Source organism: Cynocephalus volans, chromosome 2, assembly GCF_027409185.1.
Source record: "Cynocephalus volans isolate mCynVol1 chromosome 2, mCynVol1.pri, whole genome shotgun sequence".
In the NCBI taxonomy this organism is placed as follows: Eukaryota; Metazoa; Chordata; class Mammalia; order Dermoptera; family Cynocephalidae; genus Cynocephalus; species Cynocephalus volans.
The window spans coordinates 179,481,669-179,504,772 of NC_084461.1; the positions used below are offsets into that span (position 1 = coordinate 179,481,669).

At 44.2% G+C, this 23,104-nt stretch overlaps 1 protein-coding gene across 7 annotated transcripts in view; it reads left to right on the forward strand.

The window, feature by feature from the left end:
- The window catches only part of RIMBP2 (RIMS binding protein 2), a 109,170-nt gene that overhangs the window by 72,379 nt on the left and 13,687 nt on the right, over positions 1 to 23,104 (forward strand). For 5 of the 7 annotated variants that reach the window (XM_063086735.1, XM_063086733.1, XM_063086734.1 and 2 more), the window contains 4 exons: positions 2,986 to 3,144; positions 8,727 to 8,844; positions 14,087 to 14,271; positions 15,436 to 15,604. In XM_063086735.1, the coding sequence (XP_062942805.1) occupies positions 2,986 to 3,144; positions 8,727 to 8,844; positions 14,087 to 14,271; positions 15,436 to 15,604 (631 nt within the window). Of the gene's footprint in view, positions 1 to 2,985; positions 3,145 to 6,213; positions 6,934 to 8,726; positions 8,845 to 14,086; positions 14,272 to 15,435; positions 15,605 to 23,104 lie in introns of all 7 variants that reach the window. The other 2 variants (XM_063086731.1, XM_063086732.1) reach the window with 1 other exon arrangement.

A 23,104-nucleotide genomic window follows, 5' to 3' on the forward strand; every position in this document is an offset into this window, starting at 1 on the left:
AAAAATTCAGTTCGTACAAATGTTAATCCAGTAATATCTGCCACTTCCCGACCACTCCACTTCCCACAGCCCCCTTCACCCACTTCCTCAGCCCCTCCTGTTCTTTCATACACTCAGCAAACCTGACATTCCAGTGAGCAGAAGCTTCGACCTCTAGTTGACTACTGTACCTCTAGCATGTCATACACAGTAAGACTCAATAAATATTTGTTGAATTAATGAATGTAAGAAGGGAGAGGTAGGGTACCCGACATATTTGCCCTGAAAAAATTACCTCCATTCTCCTAATATTGCAAATGTACTTCATTAGTAGATCCACAATGAGAAATGCTCAGCATACCAATAAATAACATATTTTTATATCTACAGTCATATTTCTCTTAACAATGGGGATACATTCCAAAAATGCACCCTAGATGAAACCACCTAGATTTCATCATTGTACATCATACGGTGCACTTACATAAACCTAAATGGCATAGCCTACCGAACACCTAGACTATATAGCACAGCCTATTGCTCCAGACTACACACCTGTACAGCATGTTACCATAATGAATACTGCAGGCAACTGTAATACAATGGTAAATACTTGTGTATCCAAACATAGAAAAGATACAGTAAAAGTATGGTATTATAATCTTCTGGTGCCACCATCGAACATGCAGTCCGACGTTGACTGAAACATTGTTATACAGTGCATAACTGTATTTTTTATTTTAAAATGTCATTGACAAATAAAGATTGTATATATTCAAGATACACAATGTAATGATGTGATACGCATACACATTGTATAACGATTGTCACAGTCATGTTGATTAGCACATCCACCACTACCCACGCTGTACACTAGATCCCAAGGACTTGTTCATCTTATAACTTAAAGTTTGTACCCTTATTAAATCTGAGAAAAGGAAATAGGCTTTTAAGTGGGAATTTAATTTGGGATTTTTATTTTGGTGAGGGGGAGGATGGTTTGCTGAGCTCCAAGATTGAAATTTTTTATAGTGATGTTTAAAAATCCTCTCTCGTTGGAGGGGGCTTTACCTCAGCTTCTTTGTAAGTGGAATTCATAGCCATAAACCTCCTGTTGGATGCTGGGGTTCAACACGTCTCCCCGGGTGCCTCCCTATTCCCAGGAAAGTTTGCCTAACTGCTGCATCCTCAACCGAGGACTGAAGGGCAATGCCGTGTGTCCCCCAAGGAAAAGACAGCTGCTGGGCAGAGATGGGTGGCAGCACTTGGGCTTGGAGTCCTCAGACCTGGACCTTGGTCCCAGACCCATCCCTTACAAGCTGGTCACCTCGAGCAAGCCACTCTACATCCTATAACGGTGATGATCACCCTTTGCTTACAGGACTCTTCTAAGGATAGAGAGAATGACCTAAAGTATTTGGCAAACAATAGATGGTTCCTTCCATTCTATGAGTTAATCCCTAACTAATCTCTGGATTTGAATGAAATGAGACTGTGTTCTCATGTAGGGGAGTTCCCTGAATGCCTTGGGAAGACCTCATTAAAACCAATCTGATATTTGTTTATTCATTTCAAATCAATCCACTTTTATGTCTTCCACTTGGCAGCTGATTGAAAGAATTAGGGTTGGAGCAAGTTCAGATGCTGATGCTGCAGACTGCTCCGCTGAGACTGCTCCCATCTGCCCTCTCGTGGGCACAGTGCGGGCGGAACATTCTGCCTGTGGTGCTCATGCAATCTCCTCCTCAGCAGGCCATGAACTTCCTGTGCTTACATGTCTCTATGTAGGTTAGTAATAGAATCCAGGGTATTTTTAATAAATATGTTGAGGATTGCTATTAAATGCATTTGTCTTGCCGCCCATCAGCAAAATAAAGTGTTTTTAATCAACACCATCTAGCAATACAGAATATCTTTATGGATGTATTGCTCTCATAAATCTGAGCTCATCAGACTGTGTAGTTTGAGTTGCTGAAAAATTGCTTACTTTGCTTTAAATACTGGAGTTATTGAATGATGAAGTGCTTTGTTGTAAGTGAAAACACAGCTGTGGAACTTCAATGGCACCATCATTGTGAGGGGCCACCAGGGTTGTTGGGTCTCAGAGTTGGCAAGTTACCAAACATTCACTTAATTTTAAAGGACACTTTTTTTTGTTAAACCTTTTCTGCTGTCCCCAGCCTCTTCCCTGTCCCCCTCCCCATTTGAACAACCTTTATATGGTGTCTGGGACCCTGTGGGCGCAGAGTGAACCTGCTTCTTGTGCAAGGGCTTTGTCTCCTGCCACACCAGGCCATCTGCCAATGTCTGTGTGTGTGTGTGTGTGTGTGTGTGTGTGTGTGTGTGTGTGTGTGTACTTCAGGATTTTTTTTTTTTTTTTTTTGGCAGCTGGCTGGTATGGGGATCTGAACCCTTGATCTTGGTGTTATAACACCACACACTAACCAACTGAGCTCACTAGCCAGCCCCATGTGTGTGTATTTCAGATGACAGTATTTTTCAAAAACATTAAAGAATGCTTTTATATAGTGCATTTACACCTCACTTTACTACCAGCCCCACCACTCTCTCTTTCAAGACATCAGGTCCAGTGCACACATGCAATATGGCCCTGATCCCTATTGTCCTCTGAGTTTGCAACCTCTGGCTTGAGCCTTTGTCTAGCCAGTACATTGGAGAGGCTGATGGTCCCCAGAAATAGAGCACTTTGCCCATGTGTCTTATAAGCCCTGGTGGGTTTCCTGTCTTGTCCAGAGCCCAAGCATTTCTATGCCTGTTGGAACTGGGAGACCTGTGCTGGTCCTATCTCTGCTGTTCTCATGGCTTGGATGAGTATGTTCTTTGTCCAGGCACATTTTTCTTACCTCTCCCATGAGGGGCATGCACCCACCAACATGCAGCTCTAGGTGCATAAGCAAGGACAGCAAGGGGAGCCTCCAGGACACTGGGAGAGCCTCCTGGTGTTGAGAGGCTATTTCTTCACTCTCTCCTGTGCTTGGCCCTCAGCCCCACTGTTGCCATGGAGATGACTACCACACGGAGAGCAGCCGGGGGTCTGACCTCTCAGACATCATGGAGGAGGATGAGGAGGAGCTCTACTCTGAGATGCAGCTGGAAGATGGGGGCAGGAGGCGGCCCAGCGGCACCTCCCACAATGCCCTCAAGGTCAGTGGCTGGGGGGAAGGGACACCTGGAGTAGCTCCATCCTTGTCCCTTGGCTGAGGCTGCTGAGGCTGGCTCCAGAAGGGCCTCGCCCTGAAACCAGCCCCTGGATTTGGATTCTCTTCTTTCTCACTATTGAATTTGCATTTGGAAACTACCTGTACCTCCTGTCCTACTCTTTGCCAAAAGGTTTGAATGAAGGAGTTTGGGAGAGTCCATGTGACACCCCAGGAGGGCCCCAGCACTGTGGAATTGAACTGGAAGAGTCAACCCCCACTTTCACATGCTCATCTGGGAGAGAATCAGCAGCTAAGGGCATGGCTAGGACTAGAGAAGGGATAGTGTGGAGCCAGCTGGAACTGTACCAGGTTCCTTCAGAGGAAGGATTGAAGGGGCCCTGCTTAGCAGGGGAGCAGGAGGAGCAGAAGAGAAGTGAGCCAAGTGTGGTGAGGTTAGAAGGGGGCTGGGCATGCAGGGATGGTTGTCCTGGGAGTCTGATCACACAGCCCAGCATGGGCAGTCTGGAGGCTCCCACAGGCCTGCTCAGACCACCTTCCACGTGTGACCCAACATCCCCTGCTTCCTCCTGTGGCAGAGGCCATCAGTAAGGGGTTCAGCAGGAGCTTATGTCATGAAAATTAAGCTTGAGGCCATTCTAGAACCAAGTAAGGGGCAGCCCCTCAGTCCTGGCCTTGGGGGGATGTTTACCGCTGCTGCTGCTGCTGACCAGCAATGTGTTCTAGCTCATGAGTTTATTTGTTCACCGAGCAGGCGAGCTTCCACCTCTGTGCACCAGGCCCTGTGCTAGTTGGGGTGTGGGGGTGGGGGTGGCCCCCACCTTCCAGCAGTCCCCAATCTAGTGGGGGAGACAGGCGAAAGGCCAACAACTTGTAGGGTCTTTGTGGGTTTTCAAAACTAAAAAGGCCTTGGAGAGGAAAATTTCGTAGTGGGATGAGGCACTCTAGTACTGCATTCCTCCAAGAACACAGAGTGTGCATTTTGAATGGTGGACAGGAGGCAACATCCAAATCTGGCTGCCAACTTGGTGCCTACTTGCATAGACAAGACTGACTTATGTTCTCCCAGCAAAGGCCGCTGGCAGGGCTTTGGGTGTCCTGTCTCCAAAGAACATGCCAGATCCCTATGCAAATCCTGCATGTTTGCAGCTCCTGCTATTCCCAGTGTCCCCCACCCCTACTCCCAGCCCCCAGGTGACATGGAGCAGGCTTCACACTGGCCTTTCCTGAGTGGTTCAGTGTGGCCCCCATGTAACTTCCCATTCTGTGCCCAGAACCAAAAGCTACCTGAACATGCTTACACACTGGGCCAGGTGAGTAACGCACCTCTTCTTCTGACTTTCCATGATGCTTTTCCTTCTGATAGAGGAAGCTGCTGGGATGGTGCTTCCTGAGCATTGTTCAGCAAAGAAATGAAAAGTTGCCTTCCTTCCTCGGGGAATTCATTAAAACACCATATGGATGAGCCCCACAAGCCCCACCCCCACCCCTCTACCCTTTTAGAAACAGCCCCGCAGGGATCACAGGTGGCAGGTGGGTGGCAGGCTCACTTCTCTTGCCCACACACTGTTGTCTTTGAAAACCAGGAGATTTTACAGGCTGGCCTGGATTTCTGGATTCTCTTTAGAAATTATAAGATGTAGTTTGGAGATCCAGCCACACCGGGCTCACGTCCTTACATGGTAGGGATTAGCTGCTGCTGAGCCGGTTCCTGATGGGAACGGGCTCATGTTGGATCCCTGGGACTAGTTCACTCCTCCCATTACCTGCCTGCCCTGGAAGACACCCAGGGTCACCCTGTACTCTGAGGATGGTTCTGTTTCAGCTGTCCTTCCTTACTCGATATTGGCCGACATTCCCAGAATATGGTGTTAGCAAAGGGGACAGACACAGCAGCTGCAGGGCGTAAGCCCACTCGTCTCTGCACCTGGCCTATGGCGAGTTCCTTGCACACGGCAGACCCTACATTTAGTCCATCCAATGTGGCTGAAGCTCTAGGAGCCCACGGTCCAAGGGGGCAGGGAGGTCGGCCAGTCATGACATGCCACGTGGTTTGTCTCCAGCATGCCTCCTGGAGCCCACAACAGGGAAGGAGAAGGGCAGCTTTGCCTGGACAGTTGGTGAGTCCCTCAAAAGAGAGACCAGCTGGGAGTGTCGCTGAGCACCAAGACACTTTTTACAGATAGAGAATGAGGTTGAGGGCTGTTTCTGGCAGAGAGAATGATACATTGGCAGACAGGTATTATTCCATCTGGGCATGATAAATTCTGTGACTATTAAGGAACCCCCTGGGTGTGGCCAGCTCTACACCAGGCACTGGTGACCTCAAAGTGCAGAGGATGCAGAGGATGGGCAGACAGACCTCAGTCCCTTGCTGACGTTCATGTTGGGCACTGTTCTTGGGACTGGGGACACAGTGCTACGTGACAAGGCACCAGCCTCACACAGCTTATGTTTTAGCCAGGGAGAAAGGTTGCAGCAAACGAGAAAGAAGGACTTCAGGTGGCACTAGTGCTGGAAGGAAATAGAGAGGGCTAGCCAGGCATGGGGTGGGGTACCTGTCTGGTGAGCTGCCTCTAGTCATGCTTGGCATCTAATGGTAGCTGCCTTTGCGTCACTGAGGATGCAGCCAGTGAGTGTAGATCTCCCCCAACCCTGGGCATGGCCACCTCACAGAGCAATAGCCCCATGGTTGCTGTGAAGCCTCCTTACCCCATTTTCCCCTGCCTGGCACCCCCAAACAGCCCTGTGTCTAGGCTGCTGCTTCCCTCCTTGGTTTAGCTGCATGTGTCTGGCTCTGGCCATAGTCCTGCTGGTTGTGCGTGTGCCCTGTCCTCTGCCTTCGTGCCATCCATGTAACCCATTCTGTTTCCATTCCAGAGCCCCAGCCAGAGCATGCCACTGGCCCTTCCACAAGCAGAAGCATGTTTCTGTGCCCTCATTGCCTCCAAGACTAATTCTGTCTGTATTTTCTTTCCTTCCCTTTGCTCCCACTTCATGTTTGATCACACACTGTTTTTTCGGCACCTGTTTTTAAACATACCATCCCCTTAAGGAATGCTATAAGAATAGGACCTCTGAAGGCACTTTCTTGGAACAGCCTGAGTTTCCCCAACAGACTCACCACAGTAAGAAACTTTTCAGTATCCCCGAAGTAGCAGAAGAGGACACAGAACATGTGGAACTGCTATACAGACAGGGCTTGGGGTCCTCCTCCAGAGCCAGGGTGTGGCTGGCTGGACAGCCCAGACCCGGGCCCTGCCAGAGGAACGATGAGGCCCCACAGGGCTCCTGGTTCCCTGCAAGAGACAGGGGATTGGAGGCCACCCCCCACGCAGAGGATTTCCTTCTTGAAGACAGAGGCTGCCGGTTCAGTCGATTTGCCACCAGAAGCCCGGACAGTGGCCTGGACTGTGGCAGTGAGGAAGAAGAACTGCGGTTCAGTTTCAGGAACACCACGGCTAAGTGCAGCCCAGGCCCAGCACACTGTCCCTGCAGGAGGAGCCTTAGGCCTTTACTGGCCCGGCGGCGGACACTGACCCGGCAAAGCAGCATCGAAGAGGACTTTGGTGAGCAAGTGGACTCCAGTGACATCATCAGGAGTAACAATGCTCAGCCCAGCTCACAGAGATCCATACCCGGGAAGTACGGCTGGGATGGGTCTACTGATCGTGAAGACTTTCGGGGTGTCTGGAAGAAAAGTGTAGCAATGCCCGACTGCAGGGCACCCATCCAACATGCAAAACCACCTCCCAGAGGTGCAGAGGGTCCTTTGGTGTGTGAAATACACTCCCTTTCCACATCCGCTTGCCAGACCAATCCATTTTCATTCCTCCCTCGCTTTTTCATTTTATTTTTTGGTGTCCACCCCTGGGGAATCTCTCTGCTGGCTGTCTTTAGTTTCCTTGCATTTTTGATTTCTTAATCTCGTTGCTTCCCAAACTTTTGACCATGCCGGCAATCTCTTTACTTTGCTTTAGAGTAACGATTTTCCCCTACAGAATCAATAATGATTATTGTGGCTGCTTTAATTAAAGGACAACTGAATCTAAATTTTAATTAAGGGTTAGCTGAACTACAATTATCTAAAAGCTTGGAAATGTATTTTTTTCCATATGATCCTTAGGGACTTATTTATTTATTTATTCATTTACTTACTTATTTATTTTAAAAGATGACCGGTGAGGGGATCTTAACCCTTGACTTGGTGTTGTCGGCATCATGCTCACCCAGTGAGCTAACAAGCCATTCCTATATGGGATCCGACCCCGTGGCCTTGGTGTTATCAGCACCACACTCTCACGAGTGATCCACGGGCCGGCCCAGGGACTTACTTATGACTACTAGGATTATTGAAGGGTTTTTTCTTCTTGTTTGGGGTTTTTTAAGTTTTTTGGCCTTCACCCATAACTGAAAAAAATGGAGAACAATTATTGAAGAAATCCATTTTTGCATATTGTTTCCAAGGTTTTTTGTCCCTCTTCCCCCATTTTTTTCTGCATCCGCAGTTTCCAGAATGAATTTGCTATTATCAGCCTTTGTCTGTAGCTATAGATAAGTCCCCTGCCCATCCCATGGGTTTTGCTAGTTGGTTTCTGAGTGCAGGGATTCCCTCCAGGCTTCATTCATCTCTATATTGTGTCCTCTTTTCAGAACATTTGCTCCTGTCCCGCTGATCTTTTCATTGAAAACAGGTGAGCCACCCACAGGTCTTCAGGCCCAGGTCTGAGCCCGTGCACTTTGTGATGGGTCCACAAGAGGGCGCCAATCGCACCCCAGGACACCCACCACATGTGGCCAGGCGTGTGTCCCACTCTGCAGCAAGCATGTCCACTCCTGGAACTCCCTTCCCATTGTTCACTCCTGTGTTCCCGAGAACGAGAACTTCCTTACTCACCTTACTAGTGAGCTGGAGGTTTTGCTTTGATTCTCATTAACCAGTTCCAACCTTTTTAGTCTAAATTGGAGGTGAACCTACCCAGAAAGAAGACCCATCCAAGTCCACCATAGAACACTACCCGTGTCTTCAGATTAGGCCTTAGACATTGCCACGAGTTTCAAAGCTGGTAACTTACACAAAGTTCCGTCTTTGAGTTTTTGGAAACCTCACATACAACCTTTACCCAAGTGGGACATTTGGAACTGCAGTGTTTCCCCACTTTTGTGACAGCTGCTGGGCAGGGGCATGGCATGTGGAAACTAGGTGACGTTTCAGTTGGCCAGAGGTGGCAAAGGTGTGATGAGTTGTATTTAAATCATTGTCACTTTGGCCCCAAATATTTGGCTTCAGCAGCAGTAGCAGCAAAAAAAAAAAAAAAAAAAAACACCTTCCAAGGGATTACATCTGCCCCACTCCCACCGCATGTGAAAAAGCAACTCTGATGTAGAGCACGCGGTCCTGGGGTGAATGGCTTTTTTTCTCTTCCAGGTCATTCAGCTAACCTTTCAGTTAAAAGCTAAGTTTAGTTGCCTTTACAGCTTCTGCTTCCAACTTGAATTGATTTGGCTAACTTAATTCTTTTGTTCCCAAGGTTGGCAAAACTTATGACTTTGTTGTTTTGTCTTCAGATTTTAGGGAACCCAGTGTCTGCAGGACGGGCTGACAGGGTGGATCACATGGGTCGCAGGTTCCCCCATGGCAGTGCTGGTCCTCAGAGGTCCCGGCCGATGCTGGTCCCATCCATCGGTTAGTGGCCAGATAGATGCCTTTCTCTTTCTTCCAACCACAGAGCATGTGGCTGCTTGGTCCTGCATCTAATCATTTTAAAGAACATTTTAGGAATAGCATTTTCAACTAAATACAGAAAACTCTCAGTTATTTAAGGCAAAAAGAAGGCAGGAACAGCCCAACAAGATACATAAAACCTATTTGTAAGTATTCTCAAAATATCATATTGGCTTTTTATGTCAATCTTCTGCCTACTGATTTCTTTTTTTTCTTTTTATGGGAGAGCTTCGCAGCAAGAGCACCAAAGGGCTGGTCATGTGTGTCTCTCTATGCCTCCCATGTGATCTGAGATGCTTATGGCCAGAGTCTGAAGCAGAAGCAGGATGGTGGCGTGTCCCACACATATCTAAATGAGCCTGGGTAACAGAGAGTTGTCTGTATACATAGAACACTTTGCAGCTGGAGCTAGAAATCATGGAAAACACTGTGAGGCCTTAGTGTGTCCCCCAAAATGTTCCCCCCTCATCCATCTGGTCATCTTCCCTTTCATGAGTCATCACCTGTCATTCCATTTCCATTCTCTTAATTACTTTTTGGAATTCAGCCAGTCATGCTGAAAACTGTCATTTTAGTCATTCTAATCAATCCACTAAAAAGGGGGGGAGGATGTGGCTGAAGGCCAGATGGTAATTCTCCTATTATTGGAATGAATCGTGGCAACAACAATTCCAAAAAGTAGTATGGACAAGATAATGGAACCTGGTAATCAGCACAAATTAACTAACCTTTGTGAAAACACACACACACACACACTCACACAAAACAAAGCAAGGAGAACTGTTATGTTAACTCAGTAGATGGAGATAAGAACAGAATATCTTGATTTGGCTTTATGGAGCTCATTGAAAACAATTTACAGCTACTCTAGGCACCTGCTAAGCTGACTCTAATCATATTTAAATAGTTGAAGTTTAAAAGTTAATTGGTCTGGGCCGAGCCTGTGGCACACTCGGGAGAGTGTGGCGCTGGGAGCGCAGCGATGCTCCCGCCGCGGGTTCGGATCCTATATAGAAATGGCCGGTGCACTCAGTGGCTGAGTACCGGTCATGAAAAAGACAAAAAAAAAAAAAAAAAAGAAAGAAAAGTCAATTGTTCTTTCCCCTCAACTCAAAATGAAGAAAGACTTTATAAAGCAAAACAGAGTCTCTAAAATTATGTCCTTCCAGACTTTCTTTTCCTCATACAGTTCAAACAATAGGGAAAAAAGTTTCCTTTCCATCTTTACATTTTTCAGAATGTTTTTATTTTTATCAGTAAAAAATTCATGGAATGTTAAAGGTCCTTTAAAAACACAGTATTTTCAATGAACTGAAAACTAAAAAAATATGCACCGACTCAGAAATCACTGATTTCATTTATTACAGATCAACTAGTAGGGTTATGTGTATGCTGAGCCTACGTGCCTCTCAATGTCCTCAGCCTAGTGTCCCATCTCTCAAATCTTCATTTAAGTTGTGTTAGTGTTCCTCTGTAACAACTTAAATAGATTCTACTGGCATTCAGATTACATGACCTGTTGGAGGCTTCCTGTCTGGAGATGGGGGCAAGGCCAGTCTTCCTGTTCAGTGCTGTCTGTTCTCCCTCTGCTGTTGAAGTTGGTTTCCAAATATTCAATTTGATTTTAACTTTAATGAGTGAAGACTACAGTCATTGCTCATTAAATGAACTGATGATGTTCAAGAAGTTAAAAAGTTAATGTGGTGGGCACTAAGAAAGGGTGTCTTTTGGAAGAGGTGTGATGGGTCTTCTATTCCGATCTGTTAGGACAGAGAACTGAGAACTGTGCTGTGTCAAATCACCAATAGAGCAAGAGAGTGAAGGAAAAAACATCCATGCACCCCTAGTCTTGCCAGGGTGACCCTCATTGCAGTGTCTTAGACAACCCTTTGGTTGGATTTTTCTTCAGGTGGAAAATTCAAAAGGCTGCATATGTGTCTTAATTTTAATAAGACACTTGTTAAGTTGCTCAAAAAGAGGGTAATTCTATGTTAAAACCTTGATGAAAAAAAAAGCCTCTTAATGATGTAACTAGAAGAAAAGTTCGATAAATCCATGATTGATTTGTGTTAACTGTACTGACTTCTTACTGTGTAGAAATCCAAGAAACCACATAAAAACATAATTAAAATCAAACATTTTATATACCCATACACATCTGTTCATACACATACCCTTAACACCTATTATATTTTCAGAAGAAAACAAAAGCGAATTGTGTTTGTCACCTGCCAGGGAGGAGAATCAGGCAAATGACCCTAGGAAGTAAATGGTCAGTGACATTTGAATAGACAGCACTTTCCTCTGGTTCTTATTTACTTAGTTCTATTTTTCTTGTGAAAATATTAACAATTAATATTTTAGAAATCTGCTGTATTCCAAAAGCATTAATTTTCTTCTTCAGAGGAAATTAAATCTGTAAACCATATGCTTTCTAAGTATGTTTTTAATAAGTAATAGATCCACAAATAAATAAAAATACTGCAGCTTTTAATATTCTCTGGGTTTCCAAAATTTAAAAAAAATGTCCTTCATGATTTAAAAACCAAAAATTATATAGCCTCATATGTAATAAACTCTAAATCATATAATTAGCATAAGGGCCTCTCAACATGGATAGATGACTCCAAAGATATGTTTAATTGGCTTTGGTTTCTCCCTTTATAATTTCTGGTCCTTGCATTTACCTAGTAATTTGCCTGAGGGTTTAGCTTTCAAAAAATGAACTATCACATTCTAGAAGATTCTGTTCTTTCTCATCAGCCCTATAAATCTCCACTTTCTCCCATTCTCCTAGTTATTCTGGCGACTGAGCTGACAGTGAGAAAGTGCAACAGGTTTTATCCATGTCCAGAGAGGAAAAATTAAAAATTAATAACTACACCAACAGGTGTGTCTGTTAATTGAGAACTCTTTTCCACTGGTTCCCATGCAAAAAAAAAAAAAAAATTGCAAGATGTAAAATATGTTTAATAGATGATTCCCTTTTTCTCCATAGAAATTACAATGGACAGTAACAGTGAAGGTGGTCTGTCTCGGTCAGGTAGTGAGGGAAATATTCCACCTGTAGAAGACGGTGCTTATTCCCGCAGCATGGGTGGACTCGGGAGCCCTGGCCTGGCACACGGTATGCAGACTCTCCTTCCTCCTTCCTGACAAAGACCCAACTAACCCCCTGGGCCAGGACACTTCCCCAGCAGGGCAGGGGGGGCGTGCCCATTCCCTCCAGGTCAGACCAGCAGCTGGAGGTAAGTGCTTCCTGTAGTCTACCCTGCACCAAGAGGAACAGGGCTCCCCAGGTGCTCACCCAGGCCCTGGTGAAGCCAGATTTCCATGGACACAGTCTACGGAAGCCACTGTTCTCACTCCCCATCAAGGTTGGGTTCTCATAAAACATGAAATGCATCTGCTCGGAAAGAAAATACAATGGAGTCACATCACACTCACCGTTTTATTTATATACATCAATTACAGGTGCTTGACTCACCTGTACCTCCAATCACACCTCCCAAGAAACACACAGAAAAAGATAATGTAACAATGTGGCAATTCTGCTGCTCTGCATCTGAGACTGGCCTCTGAGGTCCTGGGTGGTCTCTATGCCTTAGTGCCTCCTGTGGTGTGCCACTTGTCATAGTCCATGTGAATTTGGACTTATAGACATAAAGGTACAAATTTTCATGTATCATAGTCCCTGAGCATAAGCCCATTACTGAGAAATGTACTCATCTGCAGACTACAGGAGTGGCTTCAAAGATTTTCAAGGGGATGTTGACCAGACCCAACTCTCTCCTTAGGCACCGACCTCCTGACACTGTATGCACGAGGTCACATTCACACTGGTGCAGGCTCCACAGCTATCCACAAGCATCCTCCTCATGCTGCCCTGGTGTTCTAGTCCTTCATCCGGAGCATGGGACATGGCCACACAACCGCCTGTGCTGAGACTCTCACAGTCATCATGGCTTAATGCTAGCTTCATACTACACTCAGTTTAGATAACATTGAAAACTAGAAAAAAAAAAAAAATTGATCTTTCCATTGACTATCAACAAAATCCAAGCCAGTGTGCAGAAATTAATGAAGCCAGATACTGAAAAGTTTTGTTCCCTAGCAGAAGTTAAATTATTGAATTTTAGATCATATAGGCATCCTAAAAAGATCCTGAATTTAAATAATGCAAACAAATTCATTGCATTTTAAAAACCAACCATTCCTGTAGCTAAAGTGCTTTTTATTTTTAAACTTTTTTTTTTCTTGTGGTGAAAGAAGCCCAATGGCTTGGTTCTTTCACCACCTGTCTTCCCTGTCCTTTCTGCACTCCTGTGTTCTCTCATCTCATCAGTTGTGTTCCTTGTGCTGGTGACAAGTTTAGACTGGGCTGTTTTTCCCAACCCTATGCTCTCTGCTGCCGATTTGAGTTTTTCTCACTTGCTTCCCTGCGGAGGTTCCAAGATCTCATATGACCAGGACGATGTTATCTGTCAGTTGTCTCTGTCCCTCTTTTTCTGTCTCTTTTTATGCACACGCACATATACATATGCATGCATATATATCTAATGATGTCTAGTGATATACATGCATATGCATGCATATGTATCAGGATGTCAAAAAGAATTGTTTTTAGAAGCTGGGTGGTAGGTGGACTTGAAACCCAGTTCTGTCAGGAAATCATTAATTCACTGTCATAAAGAATGCACTTTTAAATATTTACGCTAAGTGAATAGCTTGGTCACCCATATCAAACTCTGACTTACACACAAATACACTCTAAACATTGGATGCACTTGGCTTTACAACTCACAGGACATGTGAGGGTGTCCAAGTGGCACCTCCAGGATGATCATGTCTTAACACTTGGCATGACCTGCCACTCCTGTGTGGCCTGTCCTATCTGGCGAAGTCTGAGACAAATCCATTTATGCCTCACTGTGTCCACACACAATGTGGCCAAGTTCAGCATGTGGCTATTTTATAATAGTTATTTGCTTCTCCAATCCATCTCTGTTTTGACCTCCTGATCTATTTCTGCCTATATGTTAAACCAAAAATTTAAAAATAAAACCAAAAAAACCCCCCAAAATCCAAGGGGCCACAGCTATCCACATTGCTTTCCAAAACCACATTTCGTGTAAGAGCACATGTTCCTCAGTTAAACAGGGAAATCACCTGCATTCTGTCCTTTGCTCCCACATGCTCCCAGATGAGTACGCTGGGCGAGACCGCCTTTCTCCAGAATTCTATGAAGAGTCAGAAACTGACCCTGGGGCTGAAGAGCTCCCGGCTCGAATCTTTGTGGCTCTTTTTGATTACGACCCGCTCACCATGTCCCCGAATCCAGATGCTGCAGAAGAGGAGCTTCCCTTTAAAGAAGGCCAGATCATCAAGGTGGGGGATGGATGGGGGTTGTGTTAGTGTCCATGGGGTCTGTGTGAGGCAGTGGTAGGGACTGACCACAGGGAGTCAACTCAGAGAGGCAGCTACTGAGCTTCTCCAACATATGGAGGCCAGGGAAATACAGCCGCCGGGTAGGCCATTAGGGGCCACCAGAGGAAAGGGTGTGGTGCTGTGATAAGCCTTGCATAGGGGGGCGAGTCCTGCCTCTGCCCTTGAAGTCTCTTTTCCAGTGTTTGCTTCATCTGTGAAAAGAGGGCGATGCCTTCACCTCGTCTGCCCAACAGGATGTGCACACATGCACGAAGTGTACACACACACACACCTACATAGTTCTGTAAACTGTAGATACTTCAGGTCCTATGTTGTTGGGAAAAATTCTACCGGCTTCAAATTTTAAAGGAAGACTTTTCAATGCCTAAGACCTAAACTGCAGGCAGACAGGCAGGCAGGAAAGAAGGAAAAAGAAAGAGAGGGAAGGAAGGAGGGAGGAAAGAGACAGGGAGGGAGGAAAGAGAGAGGAAGCACTCACCAGCCAGAGGCTGGGGTCACTATACCTTAGTTCCTTCACATCAAAATGGCAGGCTGTTTTCTATACTATGATCAGTAGAGGAGAAGGAGGAGTCTTGTGAGTTTGAAGTAGGGTAAATGAGAAAAAGCGTGCTGCTCAGTAGGAGAGGAAAGGGAGCCCTGAGCCCTGTTTGCCAATTTCAGGAAGGGTCCCAACAACTAGCATTTGAAAGTGGCCAGAATGCCTGACATGTAGCACCATCTTGTGGAGTAATGAAGACAGAAACACTGTTATGTGAAGTCTACATAGGTAGTCCTTCTGTGTAGAGGGGAGGTCTCTTCACGCACACCTTTAACACGTGCAAATACAAACACATGCAAATACAAACACATGCACTCATCCAAAGCAGGCATCCCACTTGATGGGAGGCTGAGTCATTCAAGCCCCAGAGGGAAAACCTGCTCTTGAGTCAGAGTCATAGAGCGAGGGTTCTTGCACACGTCTGCAGCATACAAGTGCACAGTTTATGTAGGGACTTACGTATTTTTAAAGTATATTTTAGGCATATTTTTGACTATGTATGAGTCTACTGTAAGTAGGACTAATATACTTCTGGACCAGCTTTGATTATTCCCTCATGGATCTAGGTTTACGGTGATAAAGATGCTGATGGCTTCTACCGCGGGGAAACCTGTGCTCGGCTTGGCCTTATTCCTTGTAACATGGTCTCTGAAATCCAAGCAGATGATGATGAGATGATGGACCAGCTTCTTAGACAAGGCTTTCTCCCTCTGAATACACCTGTGGAGAAAATAGGTAAGAGGAGACCCATGCCCACCTTTGCTCATGCATTGGATAGCACAAAACACCTACAGCTCAGAGTAGGAGGCAGTAATAAGGAGACTCCAATCTGCATTACCTAAATGTTTCAAAAACATGTGAAAATTAACCACTGATTTTCTTGAGCAAAATTTACTCTGCAAACCAGGGTTGCCATAGTCCTGCATGTTTTAGGGACACATATGCACCTAAAAATTTGTGAAAACAGATTATCTTCTCATGGGAGATGCAGTATACTTTCTTGCTAAAACTCTGTCCATCTGGAAAACAAATGATTAACTGCTTTTTTTTGTAAAAAAAAAATATGCTTTGAACATTAGCCTATCTATAATAAATTTCAAAAGGTGTTGGTGTAGTGCTATGCCTTTCATTCTTCAGGTGAATTTTGCTTATCTAAAAGGCACGAAAGTTCTTTGCTCTTTAATTTGTATAGACACTAAACTCCAGTTATTTTGGATCAGTCTGCAAGCACCAGTGAGAAAACAGCTAAACTATTTTCAGTGAGTTTTAAGCAATATTACATTTCTGATCTTCAATTTTTTCCCATGTACATGGAAAATCTACTCATTAAAAAGGCCTCTCCTTTTTCTAAATAGCTGTAGAAAGAAAGATAGGTTTTATGTCATTCGTATAAAGATTTAAAACTTCAAAATATTGAGTTTTCAAGATGGCGGTGGCTGAGGCAGTTGGCGCAGAGTAGCTGAGGTGGAAAAGGCGGCCACTGGGCCTCAGGCAGCCGGGAAACTTGTGGACCTTCCTCTTGCCATCTCTTAAGGGAGGACCGCTGCTGGTGGCCGGTCGTGGGGGGTGACCGCCACTTTGCCCTCAGCAGGAGAGGCTGCCTCATTTACAGGCAACAGCTTTGAAGTGTGGAGCAGGAAAAGAACTGTTTCTTAGCTGCAAAAGCGAGTCTCGAAACAGGGAACACGGCGCCAGGGCTGCTGTGGATGCAGACAGGATCCTGGAGGCCGGGGCCGTGCTGAAGGAGGCCAGTTGCCCTATTCAGGATTCGAGGTTTCAGGCCGGCATTAAAGAAGATTCCTGGGAGTGCCCGAGCCGCGCCGCGACTGAACAGCCCAAGGCGGCAGCGGCCGAGAACGGGGAAGGCGGCAAAACAGAGGCAGAGAGTGAGCGCCCGACCTGGCACAACCCTGTGAGTGACCCCTGGACCAGCCCTGTTTGGGGGACTGATGCCCACCCGGCTCCCGCCTGCATCACCAGGCCACTCACCACCCCGGGGCTGCCTCCATTTTCCCAGGTACTGGCAGCTCCGCCCGGCTCGGCCGCCACTGAGCCTTCCCACTTGCTTGGCCCGGCGCGGGGCTTTCCGGAGCCTGCGGGCCGGCCTCCCCTCCCACTCCCTCCGCGGTTCTCTGGTGGGTTGGTGGCGTGGGGCGTCCCCGGCCAGTGTCGGGAGGGCAAGGAAATACAGGCGGGCCAACTGTCACTCCACCACACCCTGGACTCTGGCCCTGGTAAACTTCCTGTTACTGGGAGTTAGATACCATCTCTGCAGCCACCAGTTCGGAAAAAAGCCTAACCAATTTCTGGTTGGGAATAGTGTGGTAGGAGAGTTCCCAGGTCCGCTTGAACCTGCTGGAGAGCTAGCTGCAGGCGGGCGCTAGACTCGGTTTATACCGGGGGGATACAAAGGTGAACAAGTCCCGAGAAAGATCTACACAGTGCTACAAAGGCACCCAGAGCGACCGGTCGTCTGTGCCTAGCAGAAACCTGGTAGACTTCCTGGGCGAGGCGGTGCCGAGCAGGGTTTTCAAGGCCCAGCTGATAGACGAGGGTTGCAGAAGACACGCCCCAGCCCAGCACAGTGCGCACAGAGTGGGGAGACGTGCGGCCAGGGAGGCGGAGACTCGACAGAAACCACACACCCTGTGGGGTCGCCACTGCACGATCCAACAGCCTGGGCTAGAGCACACGGAACAGGGAGAAGTCCTGCACAGGAAGTGAAAGCTCAACAGCGATCACACACCCTGTGGTACGTGATCCACCAGCCCAGCAGAGTCCAAGCTGACCAGAAAGATGGCTCCCCAGAGAAGCCCAAGACCCGAGGCAACCACACACGCAAGACACTAGAGGCCAACTGAGCAGCCACAGAGGGAGCCATATGAAATTGGCAACCACAGCAACATCCTAGTTAGTCATTAGTCTGAAACTGGTGGACTGTGAAACCCCCTGCCACAATGAATAAACATCAAAAAAAAGATACCAGAAATACAAAAAATCAAGAAAGTACACCACCAAAAGTTAATAAATCTCAAACTCTAGATCCTATAGAACAAGAAGCCCTTGAAATGACTGACAAGGAATTTCGAGTGATAATTCTAACGAAACTGAATGAGATACAAGAAAACTCAGCTAGACATCATGATGAAATGAGGAAAAGTATACAGGATCTGAAAGAGGAAATGTACAAAGAAATCAATGTCCTGAAAAAAAATGTAGCAGAACTTGCTGAACTGAAGAAGTTATTCAGCGAAATAAAAAACACAACGGAGAGTTTAACCAGCAGGCTTGTCGAAGTTGAAGAGAGAACCTCTGAACTTGAAGATGGGCTGTTTGAAATAACACAAGCAGACAAAAAGAAAGAAAAAAGAATCAAGGACATTGAAGAAAATCTGAGAGAGATATCAGACAACCTTAAGCGCTCAAATATCCGAGTCATGGGTATTCCAGAAGGGGAGGAAAATGGAGATTCCATTGAAAACATATTCAAAAAAATAGTGGCAGAAAACTTCCCAGGTATAGGAAAAGTCACAGATCTTCAGATCCAGGAAGCTCAACAATCTCCAAATGTATTCAACCCAAAAAGGCCTTCTCCAAGACATGTCATAGTGAAATAGGCAAAAATCAGAGACAAAGAGAGAATCTTAAAAGCTGCAAGAGAGAAGCGTCAAATCACCTATAAGGGAGCCCCAATCAGGCTAACATCAGACTTTTCATCACAAACCCTAAAAGCTAGGAAGGAATGGGATGATATTTTCAAAATACTAAAAGACAAAGATTGCCAGCCAAGAATACTCTACCCTGCAAGGCTATCCTTCTGAAATGAAGGGCAAATAGTATATTTCTCAGACACACAAAAACTGCGGGAGTTCACTACCACACGACCACCCTTACAAGAAATCCTCAAGGGAGTACTGGGTTTGGTTCCTGAAAAATAACTAGCACTGCCATAAAAACCCAAGAAAAATCAATACCCACTAGTATAATAAAAATGGCATTCATGAAGAGAAAACAAGCAAGCAAAAATGCTATCTACAACCTAAGGAACCAACAAACACAGAAACCAAACAGTAAATCAGAAAGCAAGGAACAAAAGACACCTAAGACAACCAAACAACCAATAAAATGCTAGGAATAAATCAACACCTTTCAATAACAACTGTTAATGTAAAAGGCTTAAATTCCCCAATCAAAAGACACAGACTGGCTAACTGGATCAAAAAGGAGGACCCAACTATATGCTGCCTACAAGAGACCCACCTCACCCATAAAGATTCACACAGACTAAGTAAGAGTGAAAGGATGGAAAAAGATTTACCATGCAAACAGAAAAGAAAAATGAGCTGGAGTAGCTATTCTTATATCTGGCAAAATAGACTTTAAACTAAAAACCATAAAAAGAGACAATGAGGGACACTACTTAATGATAAAAGGACTGATCCATCAAGAAGACATAACAATCATAAATATGTACGCACCCAATGTTGGAGCAGCCAGATTTATAAAACAAACTCTATTAGACCTAAAGAAGGAAATAGACACTAATACCATAATAGCAGGGGACCTGAACACCCCACTGTCAATATTAGACAGATCATCTAGGCAAAGAATCAGTAGAGAAACACAAGTTCTAAACAAGACTCTAGACCAATTGGAATTGGCAGATATCTACAGAACATTCCACCCAACAACCTCAGAATATTCATTCTTCTCATCAGCACATGGATAATTCTCCAGGATAGATCACATATTAGGTCACAAATCAAGTCTCAATAAATCCAAAAATTTGGAATTATCCCATGAATCTTCTCAGACCACAATGGATAAAAACTAGAAATTAATAACAAACGAAACTCTGGAAACTATACAAACACATGGAAATTAAACAGCATTCTATTTAATGACATATGGGTCCAAGAATAAATCAAGCAGGAAATCAAAAAATTTATTGAAACTAATGAAAACAATGATACATCATACCAAAACCTGTGGGATACTGCAAAAGCAGCACTGAGGGGAAAATTTATTGCATTAAACGCTCACTTCAGAAGAATGGAAAGATGGCAAGTGAACAACCTAACACTTCACCTTAAAGAACTAGAAAAACAAGAACAATCCAAACCTAAAGTTAGCAGACGGAAAGAAATCATTAAGATCAGAGCAGAACTGAATGAAATTGAAAACCAAAAAACAATTCAAAAGATCAACGAATCAAAAAGTTGGTTTTTTGAAAAGATAAATAAAATTGACAAACCATTAGCATGGCTAACAAAAAAAAGAAGAGAGAAGACTCTAATAACAAAAATTAGAAACGAAAAAGGCGATATTACAACTGATTCATCTGAAATACAAGGAATCATTCGAGACTACTATAAACAACTATACGCCAACAAATTTGAAAATCTGGAGGAAATGGATAAATTTCTGGACACACACAAGCTCCCAAAACTCAACCATGAAGTCGTAGAAAATTTGAACAGACCAATAACAATAAAGGAGATTGAAGCTGTTATCAGAAGGCTCCCAACAAAGAAAAGCCCAGGACCAGATGGATTCACAGCAGAATTTTACCAAACATTCAAAGAGGAATTGACACCGATTCTTTACAAACTATTCCAAAAGATTGAAATGGACGCAAATCTCCAAACTCATTCTATGAAGCAAACATCATCCTGATACCAAAACCAGGTAAAGATATAACCAAAAAAGAAAACTACAGGCCAGTATCCTTGATGAATACAGATGCAAAAATCCTCACTAAAATACTAGCAAACAGAATACAGCAACACATACGAAAAATTATTCATCACGATCAAGTGGGATTCATCCCAGGGATGCAAGGTTGGTTCAACATACGCAAATCAATAAATGTGATACACCATATTAATAAACTCAAACACAAGGACCATATGATCATCTCTATGGATGCTGAAAAAGCATTTGATAAAGTTCAGCACTCATTCATGACAAGACCCTCTATAAGATAGGTATACAGGGAAAATATCTCAACATAATTAAAGCCATATATGCCAAACCCACTGCCAATATCATCCTGAATGGGGAAAAGCTGAAAGCTTTTCCTTTAAGAACAGGAACTAGACAAGGATGCCCACTCTCACCACTCCTATTCAACATAGTGTTGGAAGTACTAGCCAGAGCAATCAGAGAAGAGAAGGAAATAAAGGGCATCCAGATTGGAAAAGATGAAGTCAAACTGTCCCTGTTTGCAGATGACATGATCCTATATATCGAACAGCCTAAAACCTCTACAAAGAAACTGCTGGAATTGATAAATGATTTCAGCACAGTAGCAGGATACAAAATCAACACACAAAAATCAGTAGCATTTCTTTTCTCCAATAGTGAACATGCAGAACGAGAAATCAAGAAAGCCTGCCCATTTACAATAGCCACCAAAAAAATAAAATACTTAGGAATTGAGTTAACCAAGGAGGTGAAAAATCTCTATAATGAGAACTACAAACCACTGCTGAGAGAAATTAGAGAGGATGCAAGAAGATGGAAAGATATCCCATGCTCTTGGATTGGAAGAATCAACATAGTGAAAATGTCCATACTACCCAAAGTGATATACAAATTCAATGCAATCCCCATCAAAATTCCAAAGACATTTTTCTCAGAAATGGAAAAAACTATCCAGTCATTTATATGGAACAATAAAAGACAACGCATAGCTAAAGCAATGCTGAGCAAAAAAAAAATAAAGCTGGAGGCATAACACTACCTGACTTTAAGCTATACTACAAAGCTATAATAACCAAAACAGTATGGTACTGGCATAAAAACAGACACACTGATCAATGGAATAGAATAGAGAATCCAGAAATCAACCCACACACTTACTGCCATCTGATCTTTGACAAAGGCACCAAGCCTATTCACTGGGGAAGGGACTGCCTCTTCAGCAAATGGTGCTGGGATAACTGGATATCCATATGCAGGAGAATGAAACTAGATCCATACCTCTCACCGTATACTAAAATCAACTCAAAATGGATTAAGGATTTAAATATACACCCTGAAACAATAAAACTTCTTAAAGAAAACATAGGAGAAACACTTCAGGAAATAGGACTGGACACAGACTTCATGAATACGACCCCAAAAGCATGGGCCACCAAAGGAAAAATAAACAAATGGGATTATATCAAACTAAAAGGTTTCTGCACAGCAAAAGAAACAATTAAAAGAGTTAAAAGACAACCAACAGAGTGGGAGAAAATATTTGCAAAATATACATCTGACAAAGGATTAATATCCAGAATTTATAAGGAACTCAAACAAGTTTACAAGAAGAAAACAAGCAACCCAATTAAAAAATGGGCAAAAGAGCTAAGTAGGCATTTCTCTAAGGAAGATATCCAAATGGCCAACAGACATATGAAAAAATGCTCAACATCACTCAGCATCCGGGAAATGCAAATCAAAACCACACTGAGATACCATCTAACCCCAGTTAGGATGGCTAAAATCCAAAAGACTCTGAACGATAAATGCTGGTGAGGTTGCAGAGAAAAAGGAACTCTCATACATTGTTGGTGGGACTGCAAAATGGTGCAGCCTCTATGGAAAATGGTATGGAGGTTCCTCAAACAATTGCAGATAGATCTACCATACGCCCAGCTATCCCACTGTTGGGAATATACCCAGAGGAATGGAAATCATCAAATTGAAGGTATACCTGTTCCCCAATGTTCATCGCAGCACTCTTTACAATAGCCAAGAGTTGGAACCAGTCCAAATGTCCATCATCAGATGAGTGGATACGGAAAATGTGGTACATCTACACAATGGAATACTACTCAGCTATAAAAACGAATGAAATACTGCCATTTGCAACAACATGGATGGACCTTGAGAGAATTATATTAAGTGAAACAAGTCAGGCACAGAAAGAGAAATACCACATGTTCTCACTTATTGGTGGGAGCTAAAAATTAATATATAAATTCACACACACACACACACACACACACACAAAACCGGGGTGGGGGGAAGAAGATATAACAACCACAATTACTTGAAATTGATATGACAAGCAAACAGAAAGGACATTGCTGGGGGGGGAGGGAGAAGGGAGGGAGGTTTTGGTGATGGGGAGCAATAATCAGCCACAATGTATATCGACAAAATAAAATTAAAAAAAAAAAAACAACTTCAAAATATTAGATTAACTTCTAAATACTTGTAACACTTCAAAGACAAAATTCAACC